The sequence below is a fragment of the Neocloeon triangulifer genome, unplaced genomic scaffold, assembly GCF_031216515.1.
Source record: "Neocloeon triangulifer isolate White Clay Creek 2 clone unplaced genomic scaffold, ASM3121651v1 ptg000003l, whole genome shotgun sequence".
Classification (NCBI taxonomy): Eukaryota; Metazoa; Arthropoda; class Insecta; order Ephemeroptera; family Baetidae; genus Neocloeon; species Neocloeon triangulifer.
Window position 1 is genome coordinate 6,077,027 of NW_026775546.1, and position 14,226 is coordinate 6,091,252.

General features: G+C 36.7%; 3 protein-coding genes across 3 annotated transcripts; 1 reads left to right on the plus strand and 2 right to left on the minus strand.

The window, feature by feature from the left end:
* Nucleotides 1-17: 17 nt before the first annotated feature.
* Nucleotides 18-3,857, plus strand: LOC132192901 (cell division cycle 5-like protein). The gene is made up of 12 exons (XM_059613116.1): nt 18-259; nt 477-742; nt 800-930; nt 985-1,100; nt 1,165-1,455; nt 1,512-1,902; nt 2,093-2,437; nt 2,489-2,604; nt 2,664-2,861; nt 2,914-3,195; nt 3,254-3,382; nt 3,438-3,857. Exons 1-12 carry the CDS (start codon nt 215-217, stop codon nt 3,792-3,794), a joined length of 2,667 nt encoding a protein of 888 aa, XP_059469099.1. The 5' UTR covers nt 18-214; the 3' UTR covers nt 3,795-3,857.
* On the minus strand, nt 3,843-5,778 carry LOC132192902 (Bardet-Biedl syndrome 4 protein homolog). The gene is made up of 9 exons (XM_059613118.1): nt 5,668-5,778; nt 5,479-5,618; nt 5,309-5,421; nt 5,156-5,250; nt 4,922-5,084; nt 4,610-4,877; nt 4,330-4,501; nt 4,074-4,279; nt 3,843-4,024 (listed from the first exon to the last, which is right to left on the minus strand). Exons 1-9 carry the CDS (start codon nt 5,702-5,704, stop codon nt 3,950-3,952), a joined length of 1,269 nt encoding a protein of 422 aa, XP_059469101.1. The 5' UTR covers nt 5,705-5,778; the 3' UTR covers nt 3,843-3,949.
* A 488-nt stretch (nt 5,779-6,266) lies between these two features.
* Nucleotides 6,267-14,014, minus strand: LOC132192955 (F-box only protein 25). Its single transcript, XM_059613207.1, has 7 exons — nt 13,794-14,014; nt 8,788-8,909; nt 8,668-8,723; nt 8,416-8,602; nt 8,168-8,340; nt 7,755-8,011; nt 6,267-7,696 (listed from the first exon to the last, which is right to left on the minus strand). Exons 1-7 carry the CDS (start codon nt 13,916-13,918, stop codon nt 7,507-7,509), a joined length of 1,110 nt encoding a protein of 369 aa, XP_059469190.1. The 5' UTR covers nt 13,919-14,014; the 3' UTR covers nt 6,267-7,506.
* Between the last annotated feature and the right edge of the window lie 212 nt (nt 14,015-14,226).

Here is a 14,226-nt window from a genome sequence, read left to right on the forward strand (position 1 = left end):
AGGTTGGTACACCGGAATTACATGCGCATCACGAATCGTGTAAATACAGTAGCGATTCGCCGGATTTCTAATCAATTTTTGAGTTTTCCTGCTTGTATTTCGGCCTTTTTGCGACATGAAAACAGTTTTGTGAACGTTTGACGTATCAACGATTGATTTTTGAAGCAAATTTTGCTGAAATTTTTCCTGAAGAGGTGCCGAAACTTCTTCCAAAATGCCGCGTGTGATGATCAAGGGCGGTGTTTGGAGAAACACCGAGGTTTGTTTCAAGATATTTCTAATTTTATAATTGTTCAATTTCTTATTTCTCCGTTTATCTTGTTAATTTTTTCAGATAATTTGATACTTTGTTGCTTTTAGACAGCAATTTTCATAAATATTATTTCAAAATTGATAATTGAAGTCCAATTTTGATTTTCAATTTACAACTTTTGTGTTTCGACCCGGTTGGCTTCATTTTTTATTTTTACTTCCAGGATGAAATCCTCAAGGCGGCGGTGATGAAATATGGCAAAAACCAATGGTCTCGAATCGCATCGTTGTTGCACAGAAAGTCGGCCAAGCAGTGCAAAGCCCGTTGGTATGAATGGTTGGACCCGAGCATCAAGAAGACCGAGTGGAGCAGGGAGGAGGATGAGAAGCTACTGCACTTGGCCAAGTTGATGCCCACACAATGGAGGACCATTGCACCCATCATTGGCAGGACAGCTGCTCAGTGTCTCGAGAGATACGAATACCTTCTGTAAGTTATTAATTCATACATAATTTTTGTAAATAAACTTAACATTTTCATCAATAGGGATCAAGCTCAAAGAAAGGAAGAGGGAGAAGAGGGAATGGATGACCCGAGGAAGCTGAAGCCGGGTGAAATTGATCCGAACCCAGAAACTAAGCCTGCTAGGCCAGATCCTAAGGACATGGACGAAGATGGTTTGTGTAGAAAATATGATTTTGAAATTTTTTTAACGATGTTTTAATTTATAGAACTTGAGATGCTGTCGGAGGCAAGGGCCAGATTGGCCAACACTCAAGGCAAGAAGGCCAAACGCAAGGCCCGAGAAAAGCAGCTGGAGGAAGCCAGGAGGTTGGCTGCTCTACAGGTACTTCTAGAGTTTCTTTGGAATAATAAAAAAATGTACTAATTTTTTTCTTTTATAATCTCAGAAACGCCGAGAATTGCGTGCTGCTGGAATTGAAGTGCGTCAGAGAAGGAAGAAGAAGCGCATGGTTGACTACAATGCTGAAATTCCCTTTGAGAAAAGACCAGCTTTGGGCTTCCACGACACTGCCGAGGAAACTTTCAACCCTGACGACATTGATTTCAACCACTTGAGGCAGCAGCATCTCGACGGAGAGCTGCGAAGTGAGCGTGAGGAAAGGGATAGGCGCAAGGACAAGCAGAAGCTCAAGCAGAGAAAGGAGAATGATATGCCTATGGCCATGCTTAACAACCAGGTTAGTTGAAATTTAACTTTTTCCAAACGAATTTTTACTTATAAATAAATTTCTAGGAGCCAGCACGGAAGAGAAGCAAACTTGTGCTTCCCGAGCCACAAATTTCCGATCAGGAGTTGCAGCAGGTGGTCAAACTGGGGCGAGCCAGTGAGGCGGCCAGAGAGGTGGCCACTGAGAGTGGCCAGCAGTCTTCAGATACCCTCTTGGCCGACTACTCCCTGGCCACTCCCACTACGATGCAAACGCCTAGGACTCCGGCACCACAGACGGACAAAATCCTCCAGGAGGCACAGAACATTATGGCTCTGACGCATGTGGACACTCCATTGAAGGGAGGATTGAACACACCCCTTCATGAGTCAGACTTCAGCGGAGTTACCCCTCAACATGGGGTAGTTGCCACTCCAAATACTGTGCTTGCCACTCCATTCCGCTCTAATCGCGAAGGTAAGATTTTTTTTAGTTAAGTTAAATTAGTTTTAAAATTTTAAATCAATTTGAAATTTGTAAACAATTATTTGAAATATCTAAACTTGTTTTGATGCAAAAGTTAAATTCTATCAAATTAAAATACCTTTTTTTTAATTGGAAGGTTATTCAATTTTATCGTAGAAATAATTTGAAATTTTACCTTCAGGTGGTGGACAAACTCCTGGAGCGTCCAGTGTGGTCAGCTTCACCACTCCAGGGTCACAGACCCAGGGTTCTGTGAGCCAACAGACACCCTTGAGAGACAACTTGAACATCAACCCAGACGATGCCCTAGAAGCTGGTGGAGCAACTCCTGCAGCCATGAAAAGCTATCAGCGCCAGGTCCGTGACCAACTTCGTCAGGGTCTCAGCACCTTGCCCACACCTAAGAATGACTACGAAATCGTGGTGCCTGAAGATGAAGGGGCAGACGGAGGGATGGAGCCTATGATAACTGATGAGGATCAGGCAGACATAGATGCTCGACGAGAGGAGGAGATTCGGAGGAAATGTAACTTATTCTACTTTAAATTTGTCAATTTATTGATTTTTTTTATCATAGTACAAGAAGAACTGCGTGCAAGGTCTCAGGTCATTCAGAGGGCGTTGCCAAGACCGGCTGACATGAATATGAGCATCATTAGAACAGACGCTCAGTCTCTGACTGAAATGCAAAAAGTATTTTTTATTTTTTAACTTGATTGAATGAAAGCCAATCAAATTTTGTTTGTCTTTAGGCTGAGGAGTTAATTAAGAAAGAAATGCTGGTCATGATGCATTATGATGCTGTTAAAAATCCAACTCTGTCCCAAATGGGCATCAAGGATGACAAGATGAAAGGGTCAAAGCCATCAGGTCCGTTGAACGAGTCGCAGTACTTGAATTTCCTTCAGAAAAACCCTTATGATAATTTTGATGAGAATGACATCAAATATGTAAGATTGAATCAACTGTTTAATTTTCTGAATATTAATTTTTTCTTAAAAGGCTAAGCAGTTACTTGCGGATGAGCTGGAAGTTGTAAAACAAGGCATGGGCCACGGAGATCTACCTTTCGACGCCTACACTCAAGTGTGGAATGAATGCTTGTCCCAAGTTCTGTATCTGCCGTCACAGAGCCGATACACCAGGGCCAACTTGGCCAGCAAGAAGGACAGACTGGAGGCTCTGGAACGCAAACTGGAGAATAACAGGCAGCACATGGCCAAGGAGGCAAAGAGGGCTGCAAAAATTGAAAAGAAACTGAAGATTCTTACTGGTGGATATCAGGTATGGAATAAAATTTTTTGCGTCAAAAAACTGGAATAAAAATCTGTTAAAATTTCAGTCTCGCGCCCAAGGTTTGATCAAGCAACTATTGGACTTGCATGATCAATTGGAGCAATCAAAGACGGAGCTGTCTACTTTTGAGTTCCTACAAAATTTGGAGCGTAATGCCATTCCAAGGCGCTTGGAGGTAATTCTTCTTTAATTTTATTTAAAAATTCCTCTAAAATTTATTTTTGTTTCAGTCTGTTACTGAAGATGTCAAGAAACAAACTGATAGAGAAAATCAGTTGCAAGCAAAGTTTGATATGCTCTCGACTCACTGCGGCCAGTCTGAAAATCTGCGAAAGAGGCTGGCTGAGAGTGTGGAGATGTTGAACCCTCAGGCTGGCCCCTCATCCAGGGATGATGAATATGAAGAAATGGAGCAGGAGGAAACCGAGGTCGGGGATGTGGAAACTGAAGTCGAGGCAGTGGAAACTGTTCAAGAACAACAGCAAGAAGATGAGGAGGATGAAGGAGAAGAACGTGCTGATGAAGAAAATGACGAAGAAGAGGAAAATGAAGAAGAGGAAGATAATGATGATGGCGAACAGGATTAAACACAGTTTCTAGGTATCAATAAATAAATAATAGTAGTTGTATGAATATCGTTTTTAGTATTTTCGGAAAACCAACATCTCAGAACAACACAATTTTTTTTTAAACTCTCTATGTTGATAATAGTGTTAAAGTTTTGCTACTTATGTTGAAAATTTCAAATTATCATCTCTTGCTCCAAAATTTTACTCTCTGGCTGCCTCTCTGACAGAAAATGAGCTGCTCGAAGAAGCTAAAAATTAAGTCTATGAAATAGAAACACTTTTAAAGAAAATTCAAACCTCGTCATCCTTAACTGTCCCTTGCAAGTTTTGCATCCTCTCTTGGAATTCTCTCAGATTTGCTGAAATAATTTCGCCATCTTTTGTTGTGTTGTGAACGAAGATTGCAAGATTCAGAACCACAAGAGGATCTGTCGTTTCAATCCGTGCCGCCTGTTCGAACAAAATTTTGGCCGCCTCCACAGCTCCCAGGTGCCAAAGAACCACTACTTCATTGTTTAGCATTTAAATAGAGATTTTTAAATTGTATTCTTGCCTGCCAAAAGCATGAAAGTTTTTCCTCGATAAGGCGATTGGTGCACCCAGGCTGACAAGAAGTGGAAAGAGGAAGCGTATTGTTGCATTACGAGATGAATAAGACCGAGGTTGTAGAGAATTTTGTTGTCGAATGGCGCCAGATAGTTAGCTCGTTTCAAACAGCACACAGCCTGAAATGATTTTATTTTACTTAACAATTTGGATTAAGGAATTTTTAATTTTTTTTTTTTATTTTTAATTTTTTTTCTATTTTTAACTTTTAGTAAATTCCTGCTTACAGCGACATATTTTTGCCTTTTTAGAAAGCACATTCCAACATTATTCCATAGAGCGGCCGACTCAGGCATAAGGTTCGCGGCCACTTTGTACCTTGCCATAGCACCGGAGACGTCATTTCTCTCTTGCAAAATGCATCCAGCGGCCAAAAGAGCGGCGCCGTTTTTTGTTTCCAGACTCAACTTTTCCAAAGCCGCGTTGCTCTGCCTTGCTTTTGCAAGCAATAACCCCAGACTCAAGGTCAACCCTGAGCCAGCATCCGAATTAGACCTGAATGGAATTATTTAAAACTCTTGAATTATTATAAGTTTTACTTTTCTGCTGCTGAAAATAGCTGAAGAGCGGCGTCTAAGTCGTTTTCCATCAAATATATATTCTTCAGTACCAGATAAGATTCGCTCTGGTTGCCCACTTCAATTGCCTTTTTCAGGTACTCCTTTGCCTTAGCGTATTGCTTCATATAAAAAAGACACACGCCTGATAAAAGGATTTCAATTTAGTCGGATTTATTAATTTTTTTTAAATATATTTTGCAAAATAATACAAACCAATATTGTGATAAATTTCCCAGTCTGCTTTTTGTAGAGCCTGTTCAATATCAACGTATGTTTCTAGAGCAGCGTCATGCCTGCCGGCAAGTAGCCTAGTCAGATTATTATTATTTTTTTTTTTAATTTTAATTTCATATCTCTAGATTTTACCAAGATTTAGCGATTTGTTTTAAATTCTCCAAATGTCCTGGATTAAAAATTTGACAAGCTTGAAAGAAGTCAAGTGATTCTTGCATTTTGCCTTCTTGCCGAAGTATGATTCCCTGTAAGAATAAAAATCCTGATTTATTTGTTAACGCAAGATTAAATTGAAATCCTGCCTGCATCATATTCGGAAAATAAGCCATTCCTCTCGATGCAAGTAACTGTTTGCCGATGAGCACTTTGCATTGTTGCGACTCTTTTCGGGCGTACATGAGGTGGATCAGCCAGTTGTACGAGTCAAAGGAGTGAACAACCCCTACCAAACAGGATGTATAGCCTGAAATTACCATTAATAATATTGTTACCTTTTCTATAGGGTTTGGTCACTGGCTCAGCTTCCATTGAAAGTGCTGCTTATTTTCAAAAATTCATATTCAACAAAGCCATTGTAACAACTTGACCGCTCTGGTCCGCACCTCTTGCGTGACTAGTTCCAATGAGCTGCCCTTTGCTGTAGAAAGTCGCACTTTCATAGTCCACTGCCGGGGCAAAATATCGACCAGCGGTCAGCAATAGAAAAGATTCATTCTCAATTTTTATCATGAAATTTAAAAGGATGGTCACCTTCAAATTCTCATTTTGTTGATAACTTGCAACTGTTAATTTAATAAACAAAAAATTCAAATTTTATTTTAATGATAAATAAATTTTTTAGTATGCTATTTCATATTTCCTCCCACTCCTAAAAGATGTTTTTTTTTCTTCATTTTTAAATAAGAAGATAAAAAGTTTTCTATTAGAAATGACTTGAAGAAATTAAAGAGTGTGATGTGATTTTTGCTTGAAACGAAATGTTTGCCATTCATGTTGCTAAGCAACCGTTGTTGCTATGAAAAATAGGATTCAATACTTGGGGGGGAACAGGTGTCTCTCGACATTGATTCAAGCAAATTCACAATTTTAATGTTGCATAGCTAAATATGTATTTTATTTATTTATTTTGCTTTTGACACTGAAATATCTCACACATATAAAGACATTAAAATTTTCTTTTGCCTCTATTTAAATAATGTATAGTTGTTTCTTTTTTTCAATCAGTGTTGTTTATAATTATATTACTCTATTTCACAGTAGCAGTTGCTATGATTTGGTTCACAGTGTGTATTTATTATTTCATTTTGATATTAAGTCTATTCTTTAAAATCTATAGATAAATTCTTATTACAACATAAAAGATCAGTGCAGGCTAGAGAAACTAAAGATGTATTGGAACTTTCAGTAAGTCTACAACATAATCACGTTTATAAATGTTGTCGAGGCTGCTCGAAGGATCACAAATTTCTGATTTGCACAACTACAAGAGTTAACATATTGAGTTAAAAATTAAAATTACAACAGTTATTAGTGCTTTAATGTATATTAATATGAAAAGGCCGACTCAGTCGGTCACAAAAACCATAACGAACCTCAAAAGGGTTTAGTGTTGATAGTGTTGCACAATTAGTGATATATGATAATTATTACAGTATTTAAGGTAGGATAATTACATAGTTAATATCGCTAAACAAACTTAAACTTGACTTCAAATCTTACATTAGCCTATAAAAAGTTAGAAAAAATCTTAGCTTATCAGCTTCCTTCTTGTCATCACCTTCAAAAAATCCTATACACATGATAAAAATCATCTCAACACCAAACTGTAAAATAGTTACAAATGGAAGCAAATAATTTTAAATGGATTTTATTAAACTATAGAGTAAATGTAAAGTGGAATATAATGAACAAAAGCTGCTCATATTCATATCAAACAAAAAATTTTGGATTAAACTTCTTCCAAGTTATCACATATGGAAGTCCACATATTGCTGATAAAAATTAGTAACATAACTTACATTGGAAAGTTAAGTGTGATCAATAATGTCAGACGAGTACGAAATTCGAGCATGCTATAACTTGATCCAATACAAAATTTATACTCCGTACCTGCTTTCACGACTAGTTAGACAAAATATCTCATCTCGTGCCGTTTTAAAACTACTTCAGCTCACCGAGCCAAACATTATAAAGGAATCTCACAGTAATAGCTCTGAAAAACAGAACAAAATGCAACTGCCCCTTAACTTTTAGCAGTACTTGCAAGGGACATCACAATACTTTCAAGAGAGTGGAGTAATTTATATCTGATTGCTGCAGGCCCCTGATATTTACAGTGAGAAAAATGAGAGGAAGACCTTCGGAGGAATGGGCACCAGGACGTTATCAGTACAGCGCTGGATGACCTCAGGCAGGTCCCTTTCGACAATGCAGGGATGGCCGAGGGACTGCCAAAAGAGGCATCTGCAGTTGCGGCACAAAGTCAGGGTTTCCGTAAACTCCTCTTTTAGGCCGTGAACTCTGAATCATACAAAACCAACATTAGAACAATGCAAGACAGTACTTTCCGTGCTTTTACTTTCTTAGTTTGTGGTAAATTGCTTGATAATCTGGCTCGGTCTGCTCGGACTCCTCGACCAGCTTGTTGATTTGGTGGGGTTTGAAGTGATAGCTGCAGAGCTGCTTCCAGATTCGCTGCTCGTCGATGACCCTTTGCATCACATTCCAAGCTTCTCCAGCCCGGCTTAGGTCTTTGTGGTCGGAAAGACGTAGCATTATTTCCCTAACACACTCTTCAGGCATCTGATGCAGTTGGGGTTCTTGATCCTCTTCAGGCTACAAAATTCCAAACCAATTTCATAATTTACAAATTATTTGTTCAAAATTTAAAATCCATTTAAAGAGCGTAATTATAAGTTTTTAAATCATAACTTTGAACTTAAAAACAATCAATCAAAATTATTTTTCATCAAATAATGGAGTATTTTGTACCTTCTTAATTTCAATATTATTGGCGATATTGAGGATCCGTTGAATAGCTGTGAGATGATTGTCCCAAAGAGTGGTGCTGCCCAAAGGGTGGCCCCAGCAAGCAAGGCGGGTGACTTCTTGCAGCTGAGCCAACAGAGCTTGCAGGACGTGCATATTGGTTTGACTGGCAGCAACTATAACAATATAAGGAATTAAACATTAACTTTATTCTTCATGAAGCAAAATAATGTGTCGTTTGAAGTATTTACCTTGTCGAGCGACTTCTTCCAACATTGCGAAGAGAACTCTTCGCGCACAACCAGAGAGGGAGGCCAGTCTGTGGTTCAAAAGCTCCTCAAGCACTTTGCAAACATAATGGAAGCGTCGAGTATCATGCACGGCACTCACAAAGTCCAGACGCTGGATCGAGTCAGAGAGGCCATTAAATCCAGCAATCTTTTAAATCAAAAAATGGAATTAAAATTTTTTCAATTCGTTGGAGTAAATTTACTAATTTTTACCTCTTTGGTGCATTTGATAGTGATTTGGAAATGAGGTTGGAGGCCGTTGTCGTTTTCTGCAAAAATATTATTTCAAGTCAGAATTCAATTGTGTGCAGTTATTGCAGTTTATTGATTTACCTTGGGAAGAGCAGAGAGCCAGTGAAGATCCGGGGGACGGGTTGGGGGCATGAGGGGTGTGTTTGGGGCTGCAGTGGTGTATGGCCACCACATCTGGACGGCAGTTTTCTTTTTCAGCCTCTCTAAAAGAAATAAAATAAAATTTGATTTAAATATCCAAATTAATAATTAAAAAAAAAATCCAAAACTATTGTATGACTTCAATTGGGAAGATTAAACATAATAATAATAACTACAACGGACTGAGTATTTTTTCCAAAACGTTTTTTACAATTAAAAACGAAACATTAAATTCAAGTTTAAAGTAAAAAACGTTTACAGGGGGTGTATAAAAATTAAATTTCCTATAAACAATTTATTTTCATTATTTTAATTCTTTTTTTTACACTTTTCATTTCAAATCATATTAAAAAAATGTTCTTGATATACATAAATTATTATTATTATTTTTTAATATAAAGAAAAAATGAAATGCAATTTGACATTTATGAAAGCCCTATTCATGATTAAAGAACAGAGATTTTAATTTCAGCACAGAGAAAAGCGATAATATTTTTTCCCCTTTCATTAGAACGGCCGGGGCGCTCCTCGCTTCTGAAGCACCCTTGAACGCAAATGTCACAACAGGGACGAGGAGCGAAAGGTCACGGCGAGGGACAGACGAGTACATTTTTCCGTTTTGGAGCGCAGCCCGGCCGCGTCAAGAGCAGCTCCCATTGATTTTCCGCGCCGACCTAGAAGTGGGTCACCGAGTCCAACATTTGGAGCCTCGAAAGCGCTTTATTGGGTCAAAAAGAAGGAGCCACTCGACCTCTGCACCACCAAATAAACAGGGAGATGGCTTGTGTTAGGATTTTTTTTCTCACTCAAGAGCATTATATTTTTATAGCAGTGTGGTAAAATATATATTTCAGGATTATATACTATTACTTAACAAACAAAAAAATAATTATATTATTTGTACAATCTGTTTCTTTTCTTAAAATCACAACAAAGAGAAATATCCTGATTCGATTTTTTATAAATATTGTATTTTTCTTTTTTTAAGTACTTAAGTACTCTTAAACAATATTTTACTTTTTTGTTAGAAAAAAAAATAATATTTGCTGCATAGAATTTAAAATAATATTTACTTCACATTTCTATAAAAAATAATAATAATATTTTAGATTTGAGAGAATTAAATTTAACTAATGTGAATTTTTAGCAAGTTTTGTAGATAAAACTTTGAAAAAATTTAATCCGTCGATTTAGATCATCAAATTTTATGTTCAACGCATTATCTCACGTATCTCAACCCACCAGTAAACAAGTGAGAGCTTTATTATTTTATTCACATCAGCGATGCCGCTTGCCGATATAATTAATTAGACCACTTCTTCCGGCTGCGGATCCGATAGAGGCGTTGTGTGTTTATTTATTAATTTACTTTCCCCGTGCCTGCCGAGCGAGTCAATGAGAAAATCATCTCGATAATTTTCAAATAAGCAAAGCCATCACGGCGAGCGAAGACTCGAGAGGAGGCGTCCGGAAGCAGAAGTCGCCGAGTCGAATGGGGGGAGCAGCGCTGTTTCACAATGTGTATTTTCTTAACGAGAGCAGTTAAAATATAATGAATTCGCCACAAATACTTTCTACTCTGACCGCAAGAATTTTTCACGAAATTACCGCTCCGTCAAGCGAAAAATTTACTGTCCGAAGAAAAAATTAGTCCATGTCTTGATTTTATAAAATTGTTATCATTATACGAAAGAACTTTTACAATTTCTTACTTCAAAATACTTTTATGATGGAAATTTTGTATTTTTAAACAAAGAAGTTAATTTAATATAAATTTATGATATTATTAACTGCAAATTTTAAACAAGCAACAATAATAACTTTTTGATTATGCACGCAACAAGAAACAAGGTCAGGCTCAATCAAGTGCAATTATTCTCGCAGTACAGTTTATACAGTTATATAAACTTCCCGGCGCACAGAGAGCGACTCTGCATATGGGATCACCGCCGACGCTGCAAAAGACTGAATATTTACAGTTTGATTTCCAAGATTTTTTCTATCACCCAACGTCAGTTGATATAGATTGACATCTCTCTTTAATCGTCCCCAAGAGCGGAAAATATTAAAATGAATTAAATGGAGCGAGCGCGCGGGCGACGAAAAAGCTCATTAAAAGTAACGAAACGCATTAATCATCGTCCACGTGCTCGACGAAAACTTATTTTTGGAACTGACAGCTGAGAGGAGCTTTTCCCTGAATTCACTTCCTGGGCTTTTTGTATGAGATGGATTTAATTCAGCCACAGCGATAAAAAAAAAACACTACGGCTTTTGCAGATAATTCTAATTTTATCCATTGAACTGAAGATGATATCAAATTTTCATTTTAACCAATTAAAAAAACGGAGAATATTTTAGGCATGCTGATTCCAAATAAGTTGGTATTTGCAAAAATTAATAAAAAATCAGAGAATATACAAAATAACGTTTTCGCCTCAGTAATTAAATTGACGTTTAACAATCTTATGTGTCTTAAAAATTTTAATTTTGCAAATTATTTTGTAAAATCCAATTTCTAATAGGATTTATTAAAAAAATTATTGAGCATTATTTTTCTCATTTTAACTTTTAGCTCCTGTTGGTTCCTGTTTAGGCTTAAAACCTTCAAATTTTAGCATTTGAAGTAATTCATAAGATATTTAAATTATATATGTATAAAAAAAACTTTCATGATGCTCTGGAAATAACAAGTAATTTTATGATTGTTTTCCGACGGTTCCTATTTTGAAAAACAAACAATCAATAATTTAATCACCACTCTGGAGAAGAACAAAGAAAGTCGTAAAAGGTCGTTATATACCAGCATATTACGTACATCATGTTTTCCTTTTTTCTAAAACGTGCGATGACGTCCACACTAATAACAGCAAGCCGTGAGCTACCGTCGGCGGTATAATAAAGCGATATTCAAATTTGAAGTAGACTCTTGGTGAGTTCGAAGCCGACGGGCGCAATATTATCGCATTATTTTTTTACAATGGACTCGTTCGCGGCTTCTCGAGATATATAGATATGTAACGTAATTAACTGCTGAGCGAGTGGAGCTCTGTCGACAAAGAACTGTGCGTTAGTTCACTTTCACACAAATTGCAGGTATTAGGAAACAACACTACGCGGAGATGTGTGTGTGCATTCGAAAGTTCGCAAGCAGAGCCCGACCGAGATATCAAAACTCAAATAATCGCCATATTACGTGATATCAAAAACTATAAATAGGATAATTATTGTGCGCATTTGCGTGTTTTGGCTTATTGTTGGGAGTATTTCTTTTTCTGTGATGTCATTATCTTATCTCTACATTATTATTTTCAGCTCTAAAAAAACGTTCAAAAAATTTATTTATTTTAATCCTTCAATCATTTCTATTCTGCTGGTCAACTTTCAAAAAAGTAATTTATTCAATTAAAGAAAAATATTTAATAATTTGTCTGCTTCCGAAAATTTGATATTTGGCAGTAACGGAATCTAAAAAAATCTTCTGAAGAAAATTTAATCTAAAATTTCCTGTTTGTTCAGAGGCCGGTTTTTAAACAGAGTTCAACTATATATTATATTTCACCTGAATAAGGAAGTTCTTGCCGGCCTTGGTGAAAAATACGGCTGATCTGCCAAGGCCGAATTTTCACTTTTTTCTTACTTGCTGCCAGTTCAACGCTTGAAAAAGAATAGCATGCGTCGCGATTGGATGGACAGCAACGCAAAAAGTGCTTTAATTTTTATCTGCAAGTTTTGGGCTTAAAAATCAGAGCTTTGTTTTTTATTTATTTAATTAATTTTATTACATAACATGTAATATTTTGAAAATATACACAAATTATTTCATTTCGATTGCTTAATTATTTTATGCCAATAAAATTGTTTGATATAATGTTCATTTTTTCAAATTTCAATTCAAGCCTAGTAACTCTTTCTACATGCATAAAATTTCTTTTTATTTATATAGCTTTATTTTTCAACCTAAAACCAATTCAACTGCGTAGAATTCAAAAATATTACATTGATAAGGCCAACATGTGATTATCTAAATTATAAGTAGATAAAATCAACATGCCACTTAACGTATATTTGATCAGTGCAAAAACTGTGCGAAAATAAATTTGTATTGCATTGTAAGGCGACATTGTTATTTTGGCTTGGCGAAGCCTTTTAAATGTCGAGTTTGCGTCGTGGTACATAATCACTCTGCACTGCAATTACTTCACAAACATAGCAACCTGCAATGAAAAAAACGGAAGGTCCTTGACCTATGGCTTTGCAGTTATTTCATACTCCATTTAATTTCCTATCGATTCTAAAATTTTAACGTACGTGGTTGACTATTTAAATAAAATTAAAAATTTGAAAGAAAAAATATTATGAAACACTTTTTACAAAACGGTAATTACATTCTTACTTCTTATTTTTACTCGAGAGAAAAACATTCCTCCAAAAATTATAACTCAACTTGAAATTGGTTTAGAGGAAGCTTCTCCAAATGAAGCTAACCATAATTAAATTAAAATAAAAACCGAGCTTTTTCCTTTTCTCAAAATAAACCAGTCTTTTTAAAAAATTGCGGATTCTGTCTCACTTTTGTTGAACGCTCTTTTTTTAAGTAAAAAGCTGCAAAAAAAGTTAAAGGATATAATTTTAAATTTCAAAACACTTTAAGAACAATATTTAAATTGGTGTTATTGCAAGTAAGATCTATAATTTTTCATTCCATGCAAGAAATTATATGCCTAAATTTTTTTGCCGCTTTTCCACCAAACCATTTTTCCCGATTTTTCGCGATAAAAAAAATAAAAAACTATCACCGTTAAATAGAGAATGCCTTTCTTTTTTTACAATCCAATGCAAGCGAGTGCCGATCACCCGACAACAGCGAGAGCGAGTGCATCGAAATGGCACGACTCTTGTATGTATGCGAGTGTTATGTCTGTGGTGTGCCCTAGGTGACTGACCTGCAGGTGAGCTTTTTGGCTGGCGCGGGGCTGGTGCACTCAAGGATTTTCTTCTTCTCCCATCCCTCGTGCGTTTTGACCCAGGTTTCGCCCGGAGAGCGCCAGTCCTTGGAGATGAACGGCATTCCGCACCTGCACCCTTCAACTACGTCGTTTGTTTAAATGCCCGTCTCCCTGCCTGCCTGACAACAGCGCAAGCCAGCGTGCCTTTGTTTGTTGACTTCGCTCTCCGTCAACTCCAGCTGGGTCATTTTTTGCCAACCCCATCGACGCCATTTTGGAGAACGGTTATAAAACACCTTTGTTATCACAATTAATATGATTTTAATGTTTCAAACATTATTTTGACATGAAAAAAATAGTCTCAAACTAATTTTAAATCCCTATCGATAAGATTATTTAAAAAAAATTGGTGCCGTTAATTTTTGTCAGG

Coding starts and splice junctions, on each gene's coding strand:
- LOC132192901 (XM_059613116.1), top strand. CDS start 215: ATGCCGCGTGTGATGATCAAGGGCGGTGTTTGGAGAAACACCGAG. Junction 1,456..1,511: donor TGGCCATGCTTAACAACCAG/GTTAGTTGAAAT, acceptor ATAAATTTCTAG/GAGCCAGCACGGAAGAGAAG. Junction 2,862..2,913: donor ATGAGAATGACATCAAATAT/GTAAGATTGAAT, acceptor TTTTCTTAAAAG/GCTAAGCAGTTACTTGCGGA.
- LOC132192902 (XM_059613118.1), bottom strand. CDS start 5,704: ATGGAAGCTGAGCCAGTGACCAAACCCTATAGAAAAG. Junction 5,251..5,308: donor AAACAAATCGCTAAATCTTG/GTAAAATCTAGA, acceptor TAATCTGACTAG/GCTACTTGCCGGCAGGCATG. Junction 4,025..4,073: donor GGACAGTTAAGGATGACGAG/GTTTGAATTTTC, acceptor CTTAATTTTTAG/CTTCTTCGAGCAGCTCATTT.
- LOC132192955 (XM_059613207.1), bottom strand. CDS start 13,918: ATGCCGTTCATCTCCAAGGACTGGCGCTCTCCGGGCGAAACCTGGGTC. Junction 8,341..8,415: donor GGAAGAAGTCGCTCGACAAG/GTAAATACTTCA, acceptor ATATTGTTATAG/TTGCTGCCAGTCAAACCAAT. Junction 7,697..7,754: donor ATTTACCACAAACTAAGAAA/GTAAAAGCACGG, acceptor TGTATGATTCAG/AGTTCACGGCCTAAAAGAGG.